A 26526-nucleotide genomic window follows, 5' to 3' on the forward strand; every position below is an offset into this window, starting at 1 on the left:
CCACCAGTTCTCCACAGCACCTGAGAGTGCCTTATACACACAAGAGAGTGCAACACAAGCTTCAAATGAAACAATATTCAAATAATGCTAAAAGTCCCAAAGATCAAATCCACTATAAGGGCCTGTTAGAATAAAAAAGAATTCAACCTCCAAACTACCTAAACTTCATGACCAAATAAGGAAAAAAGTCAGAGTATAAAACTAACAATCCAAATAAACCAAAGGTTTTCTTCCCCCCCGCCGATGAAAATGGAAGAGACATTTTACGAAAGAACTTAATTGTGTCTGATAGGAAATTTACCCCCAAAGATAACTATTCTAAAATGTCATATTAATTTCTAATTTCTAATCCATCAACAATATATTAACTAATTCTATTTTTTTTAATAAATTTACTTATTTTATTTATTTATTTTTGGCTGTACTGGGTCTCCGTTGCTGCATGCAGGCTTTCTCTAGTTGTGGCGAGCAGAGGCTGCTCTTCGTTGCGGTGCATGGGCTTCTCATTGTGGTGGCTTCTCTTGTTGTGGAGCACGAGCTCTATGCATGCGGGCTTCAGTAGTTGTGGCACACGGGCTTAGTTGCTCCATGGCATGTGGGATCTTCCCGGACCAGGGCTCAAACCCGTCTCCCCTGCATTGGCAGGCGGATTCTTAACCATTGTGCCACCAGGGAAGCCTTAATTCTATTTTTAATTTACATACGTTTCTAGTCTCTGTATTATTCACTTAAGTGGGAACTGTCATATTTACCATCTTGCCTGGACAAGGAGCATTAAATCTAATTTATTCCACAAGGGTAATTCCTAACTCTAGCACTCAGGGATTCAGTAAACAGTCTATGTTTCCTTCACTGATATCCTTTACAATTTTATACTTGGGTTATCTGCCTCTTTGCTCTTTCCCAGTCCCAAGAGATATTTCTAGTCATTGCAATTTAGTCCTTACAGGGTAGCTGATTCCTTTTCTTGATTCATGTTAACTGCTTGTCTCCACATCTCCAGTTCCTTTGTTTTGACCCATGGCCAGAAAAGGTCATAAATTATGGAACACAAATAACGTCTTACCCAGAGATGCTAGGATGCTACCCAACGGTCAAGTGAGCCTAATAACCAACTGACCTGTACTACAAAGACACAGTGTTACTCTCAAACAAAACGGCTTAGGTTGGCTGAGGAAGGTCTTGTCAAGGGATAAGGAACCCGTCTGAGCGGCCAAGAGTGGGACTGACTTAGACCTTAAGCAAGGTTCCTAAAGGACTATTTGTGAAAATATAATAGAAGCCAAAAGCTTCTAGTTTAGTAATAATCATGCCAGGAACCATGCCTACTCGCACATAAGCTTTGGCTTACTTCTTATTACTTGCACACCTTATACAGAGGTGGGGTCCATGCGCCAAGTCATGTGAAAGATTGCCACGGCTAACAATGGGAATTTAAATTTCCCAACCCCAGGTCTTCTGGTTTGTTATAAATCAACAAACGGAGGTTGAAACAGCTCAAAGAAAACACAGTTTAATTACTGATTAGCAAATACTGTGACATCTGAACAGTCACCATTCATTCAGGTTGCTTGCTGTTTAAAGAAATCCCCACCAGAAAAGGCATGATGGGAACACAGAAAAAAAGGAAAGCACAGAAACACATTAGAACTGGAAAAACAAACAAACGCAACAATTCTAGGTGCTAAGATTAGGAGAAAATTTAATTTTCTTCTTTATGCTTTTAGGTATTTCCCCAAATGTTCTAAAATAATTTATATATACATATATATGTATATTTTACTAAAAAGGTAACTAAGAGAAAGCACAATATATAACATGATCTTCATATAGTTTTTCTCAAAATCTGAAAAGCACGCTTTTACTAACAACAGAATACTATGGGATATATAATGTTACAACTGTTCAGAGCCTAAAATATTGTCTAGAAGACACAAGTCAACCAATAAGTATTTGTTAAATATATTACCATTTTTTTCATCCTAATGGAACTTAATACTAAAGAAAGGTGTTATCAGAATACAAACTATATTTTAAATAAGAGGCTAAATACGCTCAGGAAAATCATGACTTCCTTACAAAATGAGTTCGTAATATCATGCAGGAAATTCAAACTAATGTGGCTCATAAATGAAGTCATCTGGCTAAGAGATTTTTCTTGAGGTTCCGTTTTTTTTCTAGAACTGCCAGTCTATTTTCAGAATAATCAGTTTAAGAAAAATGAAAAAGGGGCAGTTTAATTAACATGTAATCAGTTCTGGCAGTGCCTGCCGAAAGACTTACATGAATGCTGGGCGCTTTTCTGGCTTTTACAAACTACTGACTCTTATTTTTTCTGATGTGTAAAACTGATCGTATATGTTTTTATCATATAAATTTTTACCAGATACCTATGGAAGACAATGTAGTTCATCTGCTGAATGCATGCTAAATAAAAAGATTCATATAAAACAGTGTTCCTCTCTACTGCCATTTGAAAGTGTTCTAAAAGGCAGGTAGAGCTTCTCCTAGGAATTGACGTTAGGGTGCAGGGGCTCCACGGTAACCGGCAGCAGCTGAAATCCAATGGCACCGGGACACGCACAGGATTTCGCGGTGTGAATTAAGGTGGAGAAGAGCCACTGCCCGCGCCACCCGGCAGGACCAGGGCGCGCTGTGACGGCGGCCGCGATGCGCACGCAGGGAACAGCCGGACCAGGACCCTCCAAGGCCCTCGACACCCGCGGCCCGGGAGCAGCCCCGCCGCCCGCCCGCATTACCTCGCCTGTGCAGCTCCCGCAGGGGGATGCAGTCTCCTCCCCCGTCGTAGGGCAGGTAGGGGTCGGAGGCGGCGTCCATGGCCGAGGTCCGCAGGAAGAAGCGGAGGGAAAGCTCGCGAGCTCACCGCCCGCGCGCGCCCCGCAGCCCCGCCGCAGCAGGCTGGGCAGCCGCCATGCCCGACCGGTCGGCGCGCGCAGCCCCGCGGGCTGACGTCACCAAGGTGCCACGGTTGCCAGAGCGACGGGCTCGCCTCCCCATCAAGCAGGCCCTGCTACGTGTGACGGTGACTAAGCCCGGGGGTGACAGACCAAACAGCTTCCACAGCAAGGGGGCAACCACAGGACGGCGACAGAAACCGTACTTCTTCTCGGTTTCCGACACAGAGCTGTGAACGGAAATTCTGCGTGTCCAAAACGCATGATCCTTTTCACTCCTAATGGAGATAAATGCGAGCAACACAAATAAGGCCGTGTGATTTTACAGTAAAAATATACTAATTTGTAGGTAGTAACGTCACGTGAATCATAAAGACCTAGAAGATACCAAGGGCTTCAAGAAACTTAGGTTTAAAAGCCTATTCCTAATTATCTGAAATGTACTAATGCGGACTTCTACTGTGGATTCAAAATTTCAGTAACTGGATCGGTACTAATCCCCTTCAGCAGCCTCTTATTTCCTTCCTTCAAGGAACTGGCTAGTAAGACATTCCAGGTTTGAAGAGAAAGAAACGTAACATCCTAAGTAAATAACTTAGCTAGTTGTGAAACTATGCAAAAAGAGATGTACTAGGTGGGAGATTTCCTCTCTCCTGACTTCTTTTCCTACCTCACACAGATTTTTGTTGTGCTAAAAAATAAATAAAATAAAAAGGCTTTTAGTGAAATATGTCTCAAAGTGCACTCTGTCTCTCTGCTAGACATTTTATGAAATTCAGAAATAAAGGAACTCTTTCTGTTTCAAACTGTCATTCCAACCAAAAGAAGAAAAAAAAAGCTGATGCTCATTTAAGCTGAGTTCAGACTTTTACAGCTGCCTCTCAGGTGATTAGAGTAGGAGATTCTCCTTCTGAAATAGCTATGGCGGGACGATGCCACTAATCAAAAATGTGCTATTCATTAGAAGCAGTTCCACAGGACTCAGAGGCTTTGTAAAATTTGTTTTCCTAAGTACTGAATGAGCCAACCCTAAGGTCTACTCCAGTTCAATGATTTTATATGAGAATTGGGGGCAAGAAAAGGAAAAAGAGGACTCAGATGGCAGTAAAGAGAGAAATTCTATTCGTCTAGTACATCTTAGTTATTTGGGAACTTTTAAAAAATTAGATTAAATAAAGTTTTTATATTTCAAAAAGTCTGAACCTCAGAAGGACATACTTTCTTATAAAATCCCACCTGGGATTTGGGAAAAAAGGTTCTGGGAAAGGAATATAGACTAGTTACTGCCATAGGACTATTCCATCTAATTCTGATTCTGGCTATTAACATGTATGAAATGACCATGGGTGGCTTTCTCCTTCTATTTTCTCTATTCTTCCAATTTTCTTGGAAATGATTTTTCTCTTTTTTCTGCGTGGAGAAAGGCGTCAGAGCCCAGCAACTCCACCGCCCCCCTGGCCCTGGCACGACCTGTCCCGTCCGAGCCCCCAACCACCCGAAATGATTTTTTTTTTTTTTTTTTTTGCAGTACGCGAGCCTCTCACTGCTGCGGCCTCTCAAACTGCGGAGCACAGGGCTCCGGACGCGCAGGCTCAGCAGCCATGGCTCACGGGCCCAGCAGCTCCGCGGCATGTGGGATCTTCCCGGACCGGGGCACGAACCCGTGTCCCCTGCATCGGCAGGCGGACTCTCAACCACTGCGCCACCAGGGAAGCCCTCTACCATGCCTTTTTATAAAATGAAAAGCTATCTACAAGATTTCCTGGTAATTTGTAGGCACTCTCTTAACCTGTTTTTCCTGATTTACAACTTGGTCATACAGGAAAAATAAAAATGATAGCTAGCTAACACTAACTAGAAGGGGAAGAATACCTCCCCTATAAAATACATCGACAGTGTTGCATAGGTAAAAGTTTTGTAGCATAAGTAAAAAGTTTTGAATATTTTTAAAGAACAAAACATTTGTATATGTATGCATGTATATATAATATGTCGTGTATCTGCATAGAGTTAAGTTTAAAAGGAGATATACCAAACTTAACAATTATCACTGAGGAGGGAACGAGGTGGAAGTGGGGAGGATGGTGGTACATTGTTTTTACTTTATACAAAGTTCTACACTGTTTAAAGTTTTTAAACAAATATATCACTTATTTAATTTTGAAATAAATGATTACTTTTGTAATGATAAATCTGAAAATTAAAAAAATTGCAGAAATGAACATATTTCTCATGCTTACGGGGTCCATGGCTGACACTTTCTCCTAAAGTAAAAGAATTATTATTCAGGCTAAGGTGCTTTCCAACTACACTTCAGAAAGGGAAGAGGTAAACTGGAAGGTGTGGCCAAAGAGGACTTGGACACAGATTAGGTATTATCAGACTAAGAAGCTGAATTACAGTTAAAGAGAGCAGAAGACAAATTCAAGAATTCTTAGGCACGGCTGTGGGGCAGGGCAGGGGAATGCTCACGTCACCTACAAATTGGCACTTGCCATCTACCTCTACAAGAATCAAATCCTGAGCCGCTGAGGCTGCTGACCCTCAGCACCCCCTGAGAGGAGTTCAGGGTGGAGAGCAGGAATGAGGCAGGTGCTCTGGGCTCTGCGGAAAACGGGCAGAACAGGTCTTCAGATAGTTAGATATTTTCAGGAGCCAGTTTTATGAGCCCAATTCTTGCATCTCCTCATATCAGAAAAGCACTAAAATCTTTCTTGGTGACGTCTGCTCCTCGTGACTAGCAGAAACCTTCTGCAAAAAATATGTGCTTGACTGCATGTACTCCCCCTTCGCTAAATCACATGTATACTGACCTTGACCCCAGCCTCTTTGGAGCAGTTTCTCAGAGCTCTCTGAAATGCTGTCTCCAGGGCTATAGTCCTCATTTTGCCCCAAATAAAACTTAACTCACAACTCTCACATTGCGGGTTTTTTTTTTTTTTTTTAGTCGACACGCGGGACAGAACCTCTGAAGAAACAAAACACTTAAGTGGCAGCATAAAAAAGGACTTAGAATTTCAAAAGGGGCAGGTCCTTCTCCTTCCAAATGCACCCTCGATTCTAACCGCAAACTGATGTGGGATTCTGGAGGTGTGACAATCAGGGAGGCACAGGGCATGATTATATGATTATAACCATGCACTATAACTACACATACATAACTACATGTAATGTTCAACCTTCAAGCCCCTCTGAACCCACATGATCCAAGAAATCTACAACATTAGAAGTACTTAAAAAATTAAAAAACAAAAATGTTTTTTATCTTTAGATATAACTACCAATTTACAGGAAATACAGGAAACAGAGAAACATGTTAAATGACAGCTCAGGAACACAATCAGGAAAACTCAAAATGGGAAACAAATGATCTGATTTGTTCGTTTCTTCAACAAACACACAGTAAGAAAAAAAAAAGGGAAGGGGAGCCCTATAGAATTTTTTTTTAAAGATTTAAAAGGTATCAACCAGTTTCAATGTACAATTTTTTATGAAACAATTGGGGAAATGTGAAATAGACAAGATCATTGATTATAAGGAATTATTTGTTTTTTAGATGTAATAGCCTTTAAAAGAATTATTATCTTTTAGACACACATAATGCAATATATATATAGAAAAACAGCAACCCAGAGCTGAAGAGTAGTTAAAACAGACCCCAATGCAGAACTTGGCTCAGTGTTCTTTGGATTAGGATTTGCATGCTTTTTTTTTTTTTTTTTTTTAATTCCTTTAAAAAAAGACTTGCAGGGCTTCCCTGGTGGCGCAGTGGTTGAGAGTCTGCCTGCCGATGCAGGGGACACGGGTTCGTGCCCCGGTCCGGGAAGATCCCACATGCCACGGAGCAGCTGGGCCCGTGAGCCATGGCCGCTGAGCCTGCGCGTCCGGAGCCTGTGCTCTGCAACGGGAGAGGCCACAGCAGTGAGAGGCCCGCGTACCACAAAAAACAAAACAAAACAAAAAACAGGAGCTAACACAGTACTGTAAATCAACTATACTTCAATTTAAAAACAAAACAAAACCCCAACAGGCGTTTCTGTGACAAACTCAGCTAAAATTTACATGGAAATGAAAAGGCCCAGGAATAATTAAGACACTCTTAAAGATAAGTGAGAGGACTTGCTTTTACCAGACACTGAGACTGTTTATAAAGTTAGAGTGATTAAAACAGAGTGCTTTTGACATAAAGCTAGAAAAATAACCAACAGTACAGAATAGGGAGTCTAGAAATAGACCCTCCTTTACATATGACCCTTGATATATATCAGAGGTGGCTCTATAAAAGAGTGGGTAAGAAAATGGTTTTCTTAGTAAGTACCATTGGTACCACAGGCTACCTCCATGAAAAAAAAAATTAAATACACCCTTATCCATACACACCCACAAAAATCACTCAGATGGTTACAGACTTGAATGTGAGAGGCAAATAAAACTCTTACAAAATAGGGAAAAATATCTTCATGACCTCAGGGTAGGGAAATTTTTCTTACGACAAAAAGCATTAGCCGTAACACAAAAGATTATGACACAGGACCACATTACAATTAAGAACATCTGTTCATAGTCTGTCCATTAGGAGAATGTTATAGACTGAATGTTTGTATCCCACCAAAATTTATATATTGAAAACTAAAAATTTTATATATTGAATCCCCAATGTAGTGGTATTTGGAGGTGACTGGATCATGAGGGTGGAGCCCTCGTGAATAGGGTTAATGCCCTTATAACAGAAACCCCAGAGAGCTCCCTAGCGGACACAGAAAAAGATGGCAGACTGTGAACCAGAAGCAGCTCCTTCTCACCAGACATGGAGTCAGCCAGTGCCTCAATCTTAGACTCCCAGACTCTAGAACTGTGAGAAATCAATGTCTGTTGTTGAAGCTACCCAGTCTGTGGCATTTTTGTTACAGCAGCCCAAACAGACCAAGACAGAGAGTGAAATACCACCCACAGAATAAAAGATATTTACAACACATTTAACAAAAAGCTTGTTTATAGAAAATAAATAACTTTTACATACCTCTAAGACAGATATGGCAATAGAAAAATCAACAAATGACTTGAATAGGTACTTCAAAAATTTTTTCAAATGGCTCATCAGCATGACAAGATGCTGAATCTCTTTGGCTACCAAGGAAATGCAAATTAAAACCACAATCAGAATCCATAACCTAGCCAGCAGATGGACAAACTTAAAAGTCGGACATCATCAAGTGGTCGGTGAATGTGGAGCCAGGGAAGCTCTCATACATGCTTACCTGAGTGTAAAGTGGAACACCACCATGGAGAACATAGCCTACAACCCAACAAGTTCACACCCAGACCAATGAAATTTGTGCACATACCCACTAGGATACATGGATAGTATTCAAAATAGCACTGTCTGTACCCACCAAAAACTGTTAAGAACTCAAAGATCCATTAGTAGTAAAATGAGTAGGTGTACTGTGGTGTATTTATAAAAAAGAATGATATAGTCTAGAGCAACATCACAAACACTACTACTTGCAGCAAAGAAGATTCTTCGAAATCATGCTGCATAAAAGCAAGAAACAGGGCTTCCCTGGTGGCACAGTGGTTAAGAATCTGCCTGCCAATGCAGGGGACATGGGTTCGAGCCCTGGTCCAGGAAGATCCCACATGCTGCAGAGCAACTAAGCCCAAGCACCACAACTACTAAGCCTGCGCTCTAGAGCCTACGAGCCACAACTACTGAGCCCATGTGCCACAACTATTGAAGTCCACACGCCTAGAGCCCATGCTCCACAAAAAGAGAAGCCACCGCAATGAGAAGCCCGCGCACTGCAACAAAGAGTAGCCCCCACTCACCACAACTAGAGAAAGCCCAAGCATGGCAACGAAGACCCAACACAGCCAAAATTTAATTAATTAATTAATTAAGTTTTTTTAAAAAGCAAGACAAAAACATTTACTGTATGATTCCATTTATTTAACCTTCAAAAACAGGGCAAAGCTAAATTATAATCCCATTGATGCATACTTAGATGCTCAAACCATAAAGTAAAGTGAAAAAAGTGACTAGACAAAGAGAAAACAGTATTTATCTCTAGGGAAAGGGAAGGGGTTGTGATCAGCAAGCTTCTGGAGTACAATAATCCTTTATTTTCTTAACCTGAGTGGGTTGCAAAGGTGCTTGCCTTGTAATAATTCATTAAGCTGCACAAGTATGCTTTACGCATTTTTCTGACGTGTTATACCTCACAATTCAAAAGTCTGAAAAGTTAGAAATTTATCCTAAATATCTCTAATTCTACTAACATTTAGTGTGGATTTATTATTCTTTTTTTCTTCCCTATCCTAAACCTCTCTAGTCAAATCTTATTTACAGGGTCAATCAGTTACGGATAACAGGTTCGTAAGTATCTACACTGACTTTCATTTGTTCTAAGCACAGGTTCTTCCAAAGAACTTCCTCTAAATGATAGTGTTTTAGAAATGTTTAAACAGGTCCACAGACTCCCTATGATTTTATGTATTTACTTCAGCGGATGATTTTATAGGCTTAGTTCATAACTCCTGAAGCCTTTTTCAACTGAAATTTTTAACTGGAACCACAACACAAAATGGGATTTACCCGACTATTTTCTCAATTCTCCCAAGAACAGTTCATAAGTAATGCTCTACGTGCACAGGAACAAAGTCAATTCACTACATCATGACATTAGGGTAAGAAGGGTAGAGTACATGTACCAAACAATTATTCATTGACCGAGTAATTTTAGTTCACTTTCTATGGACTTCTTTTTGTGGAGCAAGACAATAATTACAGGTGACATTTGAGGTACAGATCCTCAGACTCTATATATGAAAATCAAAACTAAGCTCACGTCTTTCCAATGACCTTCCTGAGGATATCCAACCAGTATTTGATTGGCTTTCCATTGGTATTTTAGGCTAATTTCATCAAGGCACCACTTTACAATACCAGGTTCTTTTTAGTAATATCTTGAATTATAGCACTTCATAAACTTAGTATGGGTGAGTTCTCCCTAAATGTGTGACCTAACCCTTATCCAAGCACACAAATTTGGGAAGTCCCCTACTCCACCCATATTAGGTAGGAAATACAGATGCAGAAAGTGTTTACAAGGTAGTTGTCAACAGAAGGTGAAGGGTGTCAAACGTATTAAGAACACTGCTTAGAATAAGTATCAGATGAACCCTAGAATTATTTGCTCATTTCTAAAAATAATTCTGAGTAGACTGTTTGAAAGAGTTTCGACCTTCTGCTGACAGATAACCATTAAATGGTAGTGCAGTGTTTTATTAACTTGATTTTAAGAATTTCTAAAAAACCCTTGACTGAGGATTCACGATTTAACCATTTCATGTTTCTAAAAGGGTTGAATTTACGTTGCCAAATTCAACTTTAGGGCCAAATGCCTCACTCATTAGAACCAAGCTACCAATGTCATAGGTAGATGCCAGATGAAACTAAAATCAACTTGTCACCTACTGATGACATCATGAACAAACGTAACCTCTGAAAAGCTGTAGCAAAGTCAGATTATCCTAACTCAGAATGCATTTCTTGGATTTCTGAGCTATACCACAACTTTACGCTATCAGTAATTTGTTTTTGCTTACAAATCTCCACGCAAGGAACTGAGTTCACTAAAAAATTACTCTTGGCTTACTTTATTAATGTTTTCTACCTGCCGCTGACATCAAACAAAGAACTTCATTATTCTTGTTCACAGGAAGCGACCAGCTCCAACTGTCTTAGCAGCATTTACAGTCTTTAGCAACAATTCTACCACCCATTTTCAAACCACTGTATTCACTACACATAAACAGATATTAATAAATGCCTTCCCCCCAGTAATTTTTGCTAGGAATTTAGAATACATTCATGTGTTCAAATATTACGCAACCATTAAAAATTATTAAGGTAAGCTTTTGTAACACAGGCAATGCTTTGAATATTAACTGAAAAAGGTCCCACTCGTATATGACATCACCAGCTTCATGCGCTAGGAATACAGAACGCTTAACTCTCCTTTCACCCCCAAACCACATCCAAACAATCAGCACGTCTGCCTGGTTTCACCTCAGAAGCTACACTGAACCCGTCTGCTCTGCATTCGTCACTCTGCCCGTCAGAGATCCATCACCTCCCTTTGACCTACCACACCTACCTCCCTGCCCTCACTACCTTCCAACCCACCTGCTCACACGGCAGCCGAATCATCTTCTAAAATTACTAACATGTTACTCCCCCGTCACTCTTTAGGAAAAAGTGCCCAAACCTTAAAATGCAGGATTTCAACCTCGCTTAACTACCTCTTCAGCCTCAGCCCCTCCCACCTCTAGCTCCTAACTCCTTCCTCCCTGAGGGTCCCCCGCCTGTACGAACTCCCAGGGCCCCCGCTCCACCCTCCCTGACCTGCCCGACCCCTCATTTTTCAGTTCTCGCCTCCCATGGTGCATCTTAGATACCCCCCCTACGTCCTCACGCCCGTGCTGCTTCTTTACCGCATCTCCCACAACACCACTGTAACTGGTTCTCATGGGATTATCACTTATTGTAATGGCGCTCGCTCTCTCTCAGTAGAGCCCAGACTCACATCACTCTTGTTTGCTGCTCTATCCCGAGCTCCTGGCATGGTGCCTGGCCCCTAAAGGAGGCTAAGAATTATTTGCTGAATGGAACATACATAGAATTAAGTCTAGAAAAAAGATACGAAAACTATCAGCTATCCATGGGTAGTAGGGTTACGAGTGGTCTCAATTTACTACCTTTTCTCATTCACATCTTCTGCAATAAGCACATCTGCTTTTATTATTTACAAGTTAATTCTTTCCTACCCATATTTTACAATAAACGTTACTTGGGACTAATTTTAGATTTATAAAAAAAAGTTGCAAAGATTGTACAAAGAGGTCCTGAATCCCTCTCACTCAGTTTCCCAGACTGTTAACATCTTATGTGTCCAGGGCACATTTTTCTCAGCTAAGAAACTGACATTGGTACGTTACCACTAAGTCAAGCCCAGACATTCTCTGGCTCACCAGCTTCTCTTTTACTGTCCTGTCTCTATTCCAGGGTCCCATCCAGGGCATCACATTGCATTTAGTCAATGCATCTCCCCCCACTCCTCTGGTCTTGACAGTTTCTCAGTCTTTCCTTGTTTTTCATGACCTTGTCCTGCAAAACATGCCCTCAGTCTAGCTTTGTCTACTGTTTCTCTTGTGCTTAGACTCGGGTTATGGGTCTTTGGAAAGAATATCACAAAGGCAAGTGCCCTTCTCGTCACATACTGGGGGTGTGCGACATCCACATGGCCTCAGGGCTGGTGGGAACGTCCAGTACTCGGCTATAACAGTGTTCGCCAGCTTTCTCCACTGCAGAGTCACCATTTTCCCCTCCTCTATTCTTTGGAAGTAAGTCACTAAGTCTAGCCCATCCTCAAAGGAGGAGGTAGGAATTAAGCTCCTCCTCCATGAGGGTGCAATAGCTACATAAATTATTTGGAATTCTACATGGGAGATTTGTCTTCCCCCCCCCATTTATTTATTTGTATGTATATGTACTCATTTATATTTATCTTACACTTTGGTTATAATCCAATTCTACCTTATTGGTTTTTGCTCAAATGGTTCCAGGTTTGGTCACTAGGTACTCTCTCAGGTTAGTTTCAGTGCTCCTTTGACACGCCTTCACCTTTTTGTCTTTGAGCACTTCCTTCCGCTGGTACTACACATACCCTGGGCTCATCTTGTACTTTCCCTGCCCCAGGTCTAGAATTAACACTGCTCCAAGGCAAGCCAAGTCATCACTAAGCCCTGAAGTTAACCATATAAGATTATTGTGAACCCAGGATAATCTACGTGAATGTCATGATGCAATCTGTTTAATGGCTACACTTAGTGTAAGTAAGTTTAACCTCTGAGCACCCAAAGCCAAAACTGCCACAAAGGACTCTCAGGTATAAGAGCAAAATTGGCACCATTTCTTTTACTATATCCTTCTATTTTGTTTTCAAAACTAATCTGAGTTGAGTGGGTAGAATAGATTTGATATTTTGTCTTCATTTTTCAGATAAGAAAAATGAGAAACAGAAGTGATGACAGTGATTACTGTCAGGGAGCTGGATGTAACATAGGCAGTATATTCCAGCCTGTGCCTTTTCCCTCCTGGATGACGATGACACTGACACTTTGGACCCCTGTGCAATACAGCTGTAACAACATGGGTGAATGACAGTTCCTACCACTCCACTGAATATCCTACTGGCTTCATAGATGTCCAGTTAAACCAAAACTTTTCTCAATACACCAATATTCGTTCAATAAATAAAAAGGAAAAATGACTCCTAAACACTATAAAATAAGACTAGCTAATATGTTAAACAGATGAATATTTTATAAAGTAGCCAACTTTTAACAAGCTTCTACTGGATGTGTGCCAATAGATTAAACACGTAAGAAGGGAGGATGAAATAAACAACATCCGTGGCTGTCCACGGTTCACTAGTATCCCAGCCCCACAACATTTAGAAATGAGGAAAATAGCATTGCTCATCAAGAGTTAAGATATGTCATCAGTACATAATGGATCAGCTCTAAACAGAACAACGCAGACAGAAAAATAAATGACTTACAGGCCAACACAAATTAGTAGGATAATTAGACAGAAAGGTAGTGGGCTTAGTCTAGGAGGAAGGCAAGCTACAACCAAAACAAATAAGAAAAGTCAGGAAAGCAAACATACAACAGAAGCAACACAGTTCACAACACAGGAGAGGCCCCTAAGCCAAACCTGAGAAGTCAGGGAAGGCCTTCTAGGGGCGTGAGGTGTAACCTGAGAAGCAAAGCACATGTACTAACTGGTATTACAGGCAGAGGAAACATGTTCAAAGACCTGGAGATATGCCGGCCAGGCACAAGCCCCAGCCTGACATTTACAACGCCCAGCACAAGAGAACCAAAGAAGGCCCATTTGCCACATGGCTAAATTTTAAGTTATAAAGCAAGTTAAACTATTCATGAAATATGTTCTATCTTCCTACATTGACAAATACACCTTATAGTGAGTTGGAAGTTTTGGCTCAGTTTTATAAATCTGAAGACAAATTGGTGACAATTTGGAAAACACTGCAAAGCATTAAAAAAAAAAAAAAAAATTCCATCACCCAGGGAAAAAAATCATTATTTTGGTGTATCTCCCTCCAAATTTGTGTGGGGTATGTGTGTGTATATAGTATTTTAAGAGAACTGGGATCACATTATACAAACAGATTTTACCCTTTTTGTATAAGCCCTTCCATTCTTACAGCTTATAATACAACACAGCAAGTCACCTTATTCAGTTACCCAACGTGCATTTTGCAGCTGGCTTAAGTCAGAATTCTCACAGTATGGGCACGTGTGCCCCGCAGACCCCCTGGAGATGCCCAAGGTCTTTTTCAGGGGGTCTGTGGGGTTAAAACATTTTCATAATAACACATTTGTGTATGACTGAAATGATACATTTGCACCAGTTTCCTATTGCTACTGTAACAGGTTGCCACAAACTGAGTGGTTTGAAACAACACAAACGTGTTCTCTTCCAGCGGCGGAAGTCAGGCGTGCACAATCAGGTGTCTGCCGGGATGCGCCCCTTCTGGAGGCTCCGGGGGAGACTTCTCCCCTTCCCCTTTTCAGCTTCCTTCTCCGGTTGGGCCGCGGCCCCTTCCTCTTAGTACCCCAGGCTTGGGTCTCGGACTCAGCCTCCTGCCTCCGCCTTGCAAGGAGCTACCCTGATAATCCAAGAGAAACTGCTCCATCTCAAGACTCCTCACTTACTCAAAACTGGAAAGTCCTTCTACCATGTAAAGTAACCTGTTTACAGGCCCCGGGAATCTCGGAGTGGGGGTGGGAGGGTCAGTGAGCCTCCACAACAGCATCTGTCTTTTTCACTCTCCAGTATTTATGGTACATGAGCAATAGCAGGTGCACGGCTGGCACCTAGCACAAAGCCAAGCAGGGGCACCAAGATGGACCAGCAGGCACTGTACTCTGTGCCACCATGTCACCACGGGAGAACAAAGGCCTGTTTCCCTTCCAAACGTCCTTCATAAAACAGTAAAAGTTATTCGCTTTACGAAATCGCAACTCTTGAGTATACATCCTTTAACGGGAAGAATACACAAAGCCTTTTTTGTGTATACCGTGAAACAATGGTTCCTTCTTGAGGAAAAGCAAAAATTAAAATTTGGAAAACCTGTATTCACCAGTGTGAGCCTGAGAGCTGCCCAGCACTTAAAGACGTCTGATGGGATTGTGGGATTGGTGGCAACAAAATGTGACTTGTTGGTTTTCTGTAATAAAATGTGTGAACATTAGCAAGATCTGCATAAATCTGAATTATGGGCTGAACCGTGTCCCACCAAACGTGTATGATAAAAGCCCTCGCCGCCAGCACCTCAGAATGTGACCAGACTTGGAGGTAAGGCCTTTAAAAAGGTAACTGAGGCTCAGTAAGGTCACTGGGGCAAGGCCTAATCCAGTAGGACTAGTACCCTCAAGGAAGAAGCAATGAGGACACAGATATACACAGACCATGTGAGGACACAGGGAGAAGACTGCCATTTACAAGCCAAGGAGAGAGGCCTCAGAGGAAACGAACAACCCTGCCAAAACCTCCATCTTGGACCTTCAGCCTCCAGAACTCTGAGGAAATTAATTTCTGTCGTTTAAGCCACCCAGTCTGTGGTACTTTGCTACCGCAACCCTAGCAAACTGATAAATCAGTGCCTCAATTTCCAAAGGACTAATGCATATTATAAAAGCATTCATGGGTAATAGATCCACTCAAAAGCACAAGATAGGCCAATGGATTTTAATGTAACGCAACGCAGAAAGTTCATTAGTATGGGTTCACTTACCACACTGCAATTAACCTTTAAGAAATTACCCTCTGTCGAGTTTGGGTGTAGTATCAAAGAAGGATATCCACAATGATCTGCCAAGGCTATGAAATTATTTCTTCTTTAACTATGTATTTGTATAAGGCCAAATTTTCTTACATATTTCTCATGGGTTTCAACTGAACAACACATTACCCGAGGTTGAATGAGGAAGCAGATCTAAGAATCTAGATGTTTCCTATGAAGCCAGACATTAGAGACAGTTACACATGAAACGTCGCTCTTCTCAATTTATTTTTACTTTGGAAAACAGTTATTTTTTCATAAAAAGTGTTATTAATATAACTAGTTATTTTTATTTTTAAGTGAATTAATAAAGGATTGAAATTTAATTTTTAATATGGTAAATATGGATAGCTATAACCTACATTAAAAAAAAAAAAGCTTGTTAGGGTCCTCAATAATCTTTTAAGAATAGAAAGGTATCTTGAGAACAAAAGGTCTGAGAACTATTGCCTTAAAAGGTATACTTAAATATTAGTCAAAGCCAGGCATTTTGTGGATACTTTTTTTTTTTAATGTCTGTGGTAGCTACTCCCTTTAAAATCTATCATAGCTGCAATCATCATGACCTTGTCACATGGAACATAAGTTTTGGACCTTCTGTTAATCATTTACCTATGACTTCCAGTAGGCACAAAATTATTTTCAAAACAAAGACCCCCCAACCCTGCCCACTTTTCATTAAGAGGCCTTCTAGTGGCTTTTATTCAGTCTTAGGTTTTGTTAGGCTTTTCAACTTCTTAAGGAAAATGAGCTGAATGTAAGTAAATAGCTCCGTTATAATTCCAAAATATAATTCTAAAATCACTGCTATCTAATATATATCAAACCTTCAGCAAAAAAAAAAAAATCACAATAATAATATACCTTGATGACTTCTGAAACGCTTCATACTGTCCATCTATTCCAAGATACTCTAAAATACATCTATGGATCCTGCCAGATCATCATAAATAATCAATGCCTGTACCATATAATACAGTACCCTTGTGGAATTAGGTCTTGTGATTCAAGTCAGCAATACTGATGGATGTTATCACAAAAGCCCTTTGAAAAGCACTGCTGTTTACTCCAAGCATAGTCTTGAAAATCAGTCTAGTACATAGATAGGAACCACTTCATAAAGTTACTCAAAAATGGATTATCTTAATATCAGCAATAGGGCTTCTGCTGAGAAACTGATTGGGTTTTTCTCTCATAAACACTGTGAATCACTTAACCAAACAGGTTCCCTCATTTCACTTGCTGCTACAAAGCTTAGAGCCAAATTCCTAGTCTCCCCTCAGAAAGTAAGTACTATGTCGCTAGTAAGTTTTCATTGGCCTCATTCATCTCTACATTTTATGTCATTTCAACCTGTCTTCCCTTTGCTTCAGCCTTCTCAAATACTTATGTTAATTACTGAATTTCGTGTATCTTTATACACTGCATTATGTCCTTTCTTTCAAATGAAGTAAAGCATTAGTATATTACTCACTGTAAATAGATGAGCACTTTCACCTAACAAGATATAAGATCCTGGTTAATATGAATCCACTTCTAAGAAGCAGCTCAGTTCCCTGGGGCTGATACCATGCTTCTGTGTCTGCAGGACAAAGGACTGGACCCTGGACTGTGAGGTTTGGCCATATCCTAAGAGGTAGCCTGTAGATGGTCAGCCAGCTTCTGGCATGGTCCTTCTGCATCCACTTCGCCAGGGCTTTCCTGCTGACATTTCTAGTAGAGACAGTTCTGACAAACACACCAGCCAGAGGGTACGTGACAAATGAAATCACAACATTTTGAATAAAGCTAAATCTAACAGTAGATATGCAAATGAAACTGCTGGAATCTCTTGTAACAGCTCAGAAGGTAAGTTAAGTTTGAGCAGAGGTGGAAGGGTCACAAGACCTAGAACAGAACAATCCACCTCTCAGCCCACACAGCTGCACGTGGTTTCTGGGTTCTGAGGCTCAGGATGCGATACATATGTGAAACAGAATACAACAATCTATGTGATGTCTCTGCATTCCATTCCCAGTGATTATATGTCCCAAGGTCTTGGAAAAAAACAGAACACCTGACATTTGAATTTAGTATTTCCAAAGTTTGTTTAAGGTTCTCTAGAGACAGGAAATGGAAGCAATCAGCAGTGAGCCCTCTGGATGCTACCGTTCCTTGCCCACTTCCTCTCTCAGTTTGTGACACTACCATTTACACACAATCTAGAAAGCTGGGAGTGACTCCTGGTACAGCAAGTAAGCCACACTATTCACAATTCACGCATGACGAAGAGGGATATAAGAATCTAAATGTTAGACTCATTACCGTCATTAACACAGATTAATCGTTGAGAGTTAATTTGCTGAACAGAGGCTGACTCTAGTTTTTACCCCGTCAGTCAGTCTTCTTACTCCCAGTGAGAGCCGTACATTTAAGAATAACACTGCAGTTGTACAGAGGAACGCTCGTGTGTTTCATCTTCAATGAAGCAAGAACCTTATGGTTCTCGTTAATGAATACAACTCTGATGACAAAACCTTGGCACTCTCTTCCTGCTACTTGTAATGAAAAATTTTGCATTTTCCAAAGAACCTGAATTTTAGACTAAAGTGACTCACTCAATATACTTAATATAAATACACATCAAGCCTAATTTTTCAGCTTTTCACTAGTTTAGATTTTCGATACTACTAATTAGTCATCATGGTTAAGGATAACTTCTATTTTTTAGTCACAGTGTGTTCTGGATTATTTAGGAGTCACTCTGAGCAGACAAGGCTGATTTTATTTTATTTTTTTTTATTTATTTATTTTTTTTGCGGTGCACGGGCCTCTCACTGCCGTGGCCTCTCCCGCTGCGGAGCACAGGCTCCGGACGCGCAGGCTCAGTGGCCATGGCTCATGGGCCCAGCCGCTCTGCGGCACGTGGGATCCTCCCGGACCGGGGCACGAACCCGTGTCCCCTGCATTGGCAGGCGGACTCTCAACCACTGCGCCACCAGGGAAGCCCTGATTTCATTTTTGAGATCTGGGAACATCTCTTTGTTTTCAAAACAAGGGCTAGCTATGTAACAAATAAGTAACTCAATTATCCACTGGAGTCAGGGGAGTCCAAAGTGGTTTATCTCTACAACCTAAATCCTAATCCAGAGTCGGATTTTAGTTTTAGAGCTATATCTCTTTCTAGTACTACCAGAAATGTTCCTGACACCTCACTTGAATGCTAAATTAAAAGGAAATTGTTCACGTTGGGGGAACAAAGTCTAATACACCTAAAGGGGAAGGAACACAGGAGAAAAGGGTACCACTGCTAGTTACAGAGGAAAAAACTCAGGTAAAGTGACTTGCAAGGGTTACAGGGTGAGTAACTGGCACAGCCAAGATGTAAGTTCAGGTCTACAACTTGAAAGCCGATGAACATAAGATTTCTACTCAATACATATGCCAAACACTACCAGTTCTTTCCAGTGATTAATTATTCTTTGGTATTCTAGAGAGATATTGAGTCATAAAAGAATATTTAAGACTCAACTGCTTGTCCACTGTCTACGTCCATGCTCCATACACAGAGCAGACACAGAGATGAGCTCTCTTCTTGGGCACCTGCCTTGGTCCGGGCAGGGAGGTCTCTCTGAGGCCCGCACTTCCACCACAGGACTGTCCTCTCCCAGCTACTGTGAACAGAACCACTTCAGCTCTGCTGAAAGAAAGGATATCACCATCCTACCAAGGACATTCACTGTCTCACAACCTAATACCTTTTCCTACCGCTGGGCCTTCATGCATTATCTCCCTTTCCAGAACACTCCACAATTCTAAACAGGTACTGAAATAATGTCCTCTTTGCGAGATGTAAAATTTATAATCTGTACCACCCAATTTGACACTTAGATAGTTGTCATCAACTGCTGTTCCACCTTCAACCAGGCTAACTCAGAGGACAGGCTCTGTATGAGAAACATTAATGGTTGCTTACCCTACGGTCATTCCAACTTCTCCCTTGTTCACAGAACCTTTTGTTTGGTTGGTAATGTGCCTAAATGCAAGGAATAAATCATGATTGCTCTAACCAGTCAATAAGCCTCCTAGTCAGTGATCAGTCTAGGTGAGGTCATGTAATCCACTTCTGGCCAGTGATGTAAGAGTGTGTTCTGTGATCTAGAAAAGTGTCCTCCCTGATAAAGGAAAAAAAAAGACCCTTTCTTCCCCCCTTGCTCCTTCCTTCCCACGTGACACTGTGTCCTTTGGAAAACCGTGAGTGAAGACGTCACCAACACTGGACGGCAGTGTGGAAAGCTGGAAAGAGCTAGGTCCTCCTGTGTCTTTCTACTGCCCTGCGTTACTTCTCTGGTTCACAGACAGGGCCAAGGAGCCACTGAAACACAGAAAAGTGGGTATGCTGTTAAATTTCACCTGATTTTTCAAATTATGAATACATGTGTTTAGCTGGTTTATAACTTGTAGTTAAAATTAGGAAAATCTCCATCAATGATGAGGCGAGCCAATGATTAATAACAGCAAAATACTGCTGCTGCTGTTTTTAAATCAAAGAACATTTAACAAAATAGCTGGAGAAGACACAAGGCAGTGAGAAGCTGAAGTGCCAACATTGTGAGAAGAAGTGAAACAGGTAAACCCAACAGCCTTGGTCACTGTTTGCCCTGAGTCGTTTCCTGGTTCAGAGCAGCACCGTGACGGAGAGGCCCAGCTGGGAGCTTTTGCCAGTCCCACGGGGCCACGGAGACAAAACCACCAAGGCAAGTGGACTTGAACGGGCGAACATCCTGGAGAAAAGAGAACAGTTCATGCCATGATGCCTTTCCCTAAAAATATCTACAATTCCTAAACTTCATGAGCAAGAGGCTGAGAAACCAAGCACATGGCAGTGGTTAAGAGACTAAAATGATAAGCAGAGCTGTCATCAGTTTCAAAATGTCAGAGAGAGAGAAACTGAATTTCAGGGCCCAAAAAAAAGAAAGAGTCTTCGTAAACACACTTTAGTAGGCTTTCTACTAAAATCCTCAAGGGGCTGTGCCCTAAAAATAAAGTCAGTCCAAAATGGACTAACCCTCAGAAAGTCTGAAACCAGGCTGCAAATTCTCTCCATCTTTGATGGGATCATTGTAACTGGATCCTAGACTACCTGCCTGCCAAAAAAAACTAGATACACTACGGTGAAGATATCATCCAGAGCATCTATAATCCAGCATTCCGTAAAAAAATTACAAAACCCATCCACAGTCAGGGCCAAAAGACTGAAAACCAAGAGGAAAAAGAGGAAAAAGATACAGACCCACAGGTGATCCATACATTAGAAGACTCAGACACAGACTTTAAACAAGTGATTAACATGGAAAAACACACACACACACACAAACACAGAATTTCTCCCAGAATACAGAAGTCTATTTAAAAATAATCAAATGGAGGGACTTCTGCCTTCCAATGCAGGGGACACGGGTTCAATCCCTGGTCAGGGAGCTAAGATCCCACATGCCATGGGGCAACTAAGCCCACGTGCCACAACTACCGAGCTTGCAAGCCTTAACAAGAGAGCCTGCGTGCCGCAAGCTATAGAACCCACGCACCCTGGAGCCTGCACGCCACAACTAGAAAGAAGCCCATGCGCCACAAGGAAGTGCCCGCACCACAACGAAAGATCCTGCGTGCCTCAATGAAGACCCTGCGTGCCGCAACTAAGACCGAATGCAGCCAAAAAAATAAAGAAAAAAATAATCAAATGGAAATTTTATGACTGATCAATAACTGAAATTCAAAACGTGATAGAAAACAATGAGATAGCACTACACACCTGTTGCAACAAATCCAGAACACTGACACCACCACATGCTGACAAGGATGTGGAGCACTGGAATGCTCATTCATTGCCAGTGGGAATGCAAAATGGTACAGCCACTTTGGAAGACAGTTTGGCAGTTTCTCACAAAACTAAACATAGTATTTGATCCAGCTATCATGTTCCCCGGTATTTACCTGAATGAGTTGACATATCCAAATGAGAAAAGGAAAATACAGAAAAGAGCGTAAGAGACGCAAGGATCTCAGTGAAAAGATGTAACACATGTGATTGGAGTCCTAAAAGCGAGGGTGGGGGGGGAGAGCAGGGGAGATGGCAGAAACAGTCTGTGAGGACACACTGGTCAAAATTATCCAAAGATGAGATGAAAAATAAATAAAAAAATCAAGTCACAATCAGGAGTTCTAGTAACCCCAGCCAGAATAAATACAAAGAAAACCAGGTAGGCACACTATGGTTAAGCTTCTGAAAAACCAAAGACAAAGAAACAAGCCTTAAAAGAAGCCAGAGTAGGGGAAAATACAACTGATAGCTGACTTTTCAGCAGAAGGCAAATGACACCAAAATTACATCTTTAAAGTGTTCAAAGAAGAAAACTGTAGATCTGGAATACAGCTGCAAAAATATCCTTCAAAAACAAAGGTGAAACAAAGGCTTGTAACTGTGTGAATTTATTGCTAGTAGATTATAATTAAAAGAAATACTAATGAGAGTTCTTCAGGCAGAAAGATAACTATCCCAGACAGAAACATGAAAATGCAGGATAGGATGAAGAGCAATGGAAAAAGTAAAGCCACAAAATCTAATTAGGCATTGACATAAGATGACAATAATAATGTCTCATGCAGTTTAAAATATATAAAGAATTAACAGAGAGGATAACAATGGCACAAAAAGCAGGAGGGGCCATAAAAAGAGGTAAAGTATCATAAGGCCCTTAACATTTCCCATAAAGTGGTAAAAGTAGTAATTTATAGTAGAACTAATAAGAGTGCATGTTATAATCCCTAGAGTAACCCACCAAACAGGATATAAGAGAATGCATAACTAACAGGGTACTGGGGGGAAGAGAAAGAAAGAAAGAAAAAAAAAAACAGCTGTGACAAATAGAACATAAATATAGTAGATTTGAACTTAAATAGATCAGCGGTTACATTAAATGTAAATGGACTACATTTACATAAAACCAATGTGAAAAACAAAACTCATATATATGCTGGGTTTTGGTACAAAGATAGCCAAATATTTCAATGTAACCGAGTAAAAAGTCAAGAAACAGACCTACAGAAATACATCTACTTGACAGATGACAAAGATGTCAGTGCAGTACACTGGAGAATGGAATGTTTTTTCAATATAGGGGCCAACTAGTTATCCATATGGGGAAAAAAATGAATCTGAACACTTAACTCACATCACATATAAAAATTAATTGCAGGTAGATTATAAATCTAAATGCAAAAGACACAAAAAATAAAATTTCTAGGAGAAAACGAGAGAATATCTTCTTGACCTTGAGGTATGGGAAGCTATCTTAAACAGAACACAAAAAAGTATAAAAAATAAAGGAAAAGATTAACTGCTTTTCATTAAAATTGACGACACCTTCATCAAAAGATTCCATTAAGAGTGAAAAGGGGGCTTCCCTGGTGGCGCAGTGGTTGAGAGTCCACCTGCCGATGCAGGGGACACGGGCTCGAGCCCCGGTCCGGGAAGATCCCACATGCCGCAGAGCAGCTAGGCCCTTGAGCCATGGCCGCTGAGCCTGCGCATCCGGAGCCTGTGCTCCTCAACGGGAGAGGCCACAACAGTGAGAGGCCGGCGTACCACAAAAAAAAAAAAAAAAAAGAGTGAAAAGGCATACCACAGAGCAAGAGAAGACATTTGCAATACATAAACCTAACAAAGGACTCAATCAGAATGCATAAAGAACTCTTATAAAGTAGGCAAAAAAATTGAACAGGGACTTCAAAAGAGGCTACCTAAAAAGCCAATCAACATATCAAAGGCATTTAAACTCACAGGTCATTAGGCAAATGTAAATTAAAACCAAAATATGAGACTACTACACCCACAATTAGAATAGCTAAAATTTTAAAAACTGATAACATCAAGTATTGGTGAAGGTGTGAAGCAACCAAAAGTCACACACTGCTGACAGAATGTACAGGTTACAACCACTTTGGAACTATCTTTAACAATATCTAGTAGCACTGAGACCCACACACCCTGTCATCTAAGATGCCATTCTAAGGTATAAATCCTACAGAATTGTGTACATGATATGCACTAAAATATATGTATATGAAAATTCTCAGCACCATTATTATTAATAGCCAAAATCTAAAAAAATATACTTTAATTAAAAAACCTAAATACCCTTTAAAAATATATGATGGGTAGAATAGATAAATTGCAGCATATTTACACAATGGCATACTACACGGCAATGAAAATAAATTTAACTACTGCTATATAAACAAAACAGATGAATCAAGACATAAGTAAATGACACCAGACTCAAAAGAGTATATATAGTACAAATCCATTTATATGAAGTTTAAATACCTGCAAAAGTAATCTGTGGTGATAGAAATCAAAATAATAGTTACCTTTGAAACTGGAAGGGGGAACAAGGGAGGAGGATTCTGGGGGAACCAGTCGTGTTTTATTTCTTGACTGAGGTATATGAGTGTGTTCACTTTGTAGAAATTCATTACTTTCCACGCTTGTGATGTGACGATTGTTGTGATGGTTAATTTTATGTGGCAACTTGACTGGACTTCAGGATGCCCAGATAGCTGGCAGAACATCATTTCTGGGTGTGTCCGTGAGGGTCTTTCCAGAAGAGATAAGCATTTGAATAGGCAGACTACAGACTCTGCTCTCTGCTCCATTTGGGATATCTTTCTTCTGCCCCGGGGCATCAGCACTCCTGGGTCTGGGCCTTGGCACTCAGACTGGGATTACGCCACTGGCTGCCCTGGTGCTCAGGCCTTTGGGTCTGGACTGGAACTACACCACCAGCTCTCCCGGGTCCCCAATTTGCAGATGGCAGACGGTGGGACTTAGCCTTCACAATCACATGAGCCAATCTTTCATAATAAATCTCCTTCTACGTGCCTCTCTCTCTCTCTCTATCCCATCAGTTCTGTTCTTCTGACAGCTCCAATTACAGCTGTATACCTCTCTGTACTATGTATACTAAAATTTTAAACTTTACCCATATACAAGGCTTTCTTTTGGGGTAATGAAAACTAGACACAAATGGTAGTTGCATAACACTGTAAAGGTACTAAATGCCACTGAATCGTACACTCTTAAAATGGTTAAGTTTGGGCTTCCCTGGTGGCGCAGTGGTTGAGAATCTGCCTGTCGATGCAGGGGACATGGGTTCGAGCCCTGGTCTGGGAAGATCCCACATGCTGCGGAGCAACTAGGCCCGTGAGCCACAACTACTGAGCCTGCGCGTCTGGAGCCTGTGCTCCGCAACAAGAGAGGCCGCGATAGTGAGAGGCCCGCGCACCGCGATGAAGAGTGGCCCCCGCTCGCCGCAACTAGAGAAAGCCCTCGCACAGAAACGGAGACCCAACACAGCCAAGGTTAAGTTTATGTTACATGAAATATCACAGTTAAAAAGAAAAGTAACCCCAAAACTTAACCTCAATAAAACAATGTATATATTTATTAGCAGACATTCATGACTATAAATATTAAGAGTTGTAATGCCAAACTTACCAACTGCTGTGTCACCATCTAACAAGTTATCATCTTCAGAAGTCTGAAAGTCCATAATCACACCTGCTCCATCTAAAAGCTCCTCATCACTACTTGCACTGGTTATACTGTTGTAGCTGTTTCTATAGTAGCCTCTATGAAACAGCTGCTCAGACTCCATTTAGCTGTCTGGTTATCTGAAAAAACAAAGGGGGAAAAATGGCTTTAACATTTTCCCAACATATAATAAAAATTATCTACTTTAATAAGTCGAAGGAAACTTCTGAACTCTGTATTAAAAATATATATATACTAACTTCATTCACTGTAACAATAGCTAACTCTATTGTGTTCAGTTTTGGGGGATCATTTGATAATTCTATTCTCACCAAGAAGCTGTAAAAAGGAATGAAGAATTTCTTCAGGTGGTGGTATAAAACAATCTCCAAGATCAACTGTTAAGTTAAAAGACAAAGTACAGAGAAGGGATTATAGTACACTACAATATATGTGGGGGGTCCCCCCGAAAAAGGGGGGCTGTGGTAGAGGATGAAATACAGTACACAACTGGTTGTGTACGTACAGATCATCTCCGGAGGGAGTTCCAAGAAAGCTGCCCACAGGGAAAAGGAACAGTGGCTGAAGCACCAGGTCTGAGAGGGAAACTGTATGTCCCTTTGGAATATCTTACCAGATGCAAATACTAATTTTAAAATTAGTATTTAAACATTTTTAAAATTTCATTCTCCTTTCATCATTTTTAAATTTAATTAATTATTTATTTTATTTATTTATTTTTGGCTGCGTTGGGTCTTAGTTGCTGCGCACAGGCTTTCTCTAGTTGCAGCGAGCGGGGGCTACTCTTCGTTGTGGTGCACGGGCTTCTCATTGCGGTGGCTTCTCTTGTTGCGGAGCACGGGCTCTAGGCGCGCAGGCTTCAGTAGTTGTGGTGCACGGGCTCAGTAGTTGTGGCTCACGGGCTCTAGAGCGCAGGCTCAGTAGTTGTGGCGCATGGGCTTAGTGGCACTGCGGCATGTGGGATCCTCCCGGACCAGGGCTCGAACCCATGTCCCCTGCATTGGCAGGCAGATTCTTAATCACTGCGCCACCAGGGAAGTCCCCATTTTAAAATTTAAACCTTCAGAGCCCATGGTCAAAT

The 26526-nt window shown here is 41.1% G+C and overlaps 1 protein-coding gene across 4 annotated transcripts in view; it reads right to left on the bottom strand.

Annotated features, from left to right (window-relative positions):
* Positions 1-25548, bottom strand: part of CLCN3 (chloride voltage-gated channel 3) — a gene marked incomplete at both ends in the record, with an annotated part of 69732 nt that extends 44184 nt beyond the window's left edge. For 3 of the 4 annotated variants that reach the window (XM_079706948.1, XM_079706950.1, XM_079706949.1), the window contains one exon: positions 25389-25548. In XM_079706948.1, the coding sequence (XP_079563074.1) occupies positions 25389-25548 (160 nt within the window). Of the gene's footprint in view, positions 1-2759; positions 2839-25388 lie in introns of those variants that run through there. The other variant, XM_079706951.1, reaches the window with a different exon arrangement.
* Between the last annotated feature and the right edge of the window lie 978 nt (positions 25549-26526).

This window comes from Hyperoodon ampullatus (assembly GCF_949752795.1).
Source record: "Hyperoodon ampullatus genome assembly, chromosome: 6".
Lineage (NCBI taxonomy): Eukaryota > Metazoa > Chordata > Mammalia > Artiodactyla > Ziphiidae > Hyperoodon > Hyperoodon ampullatus.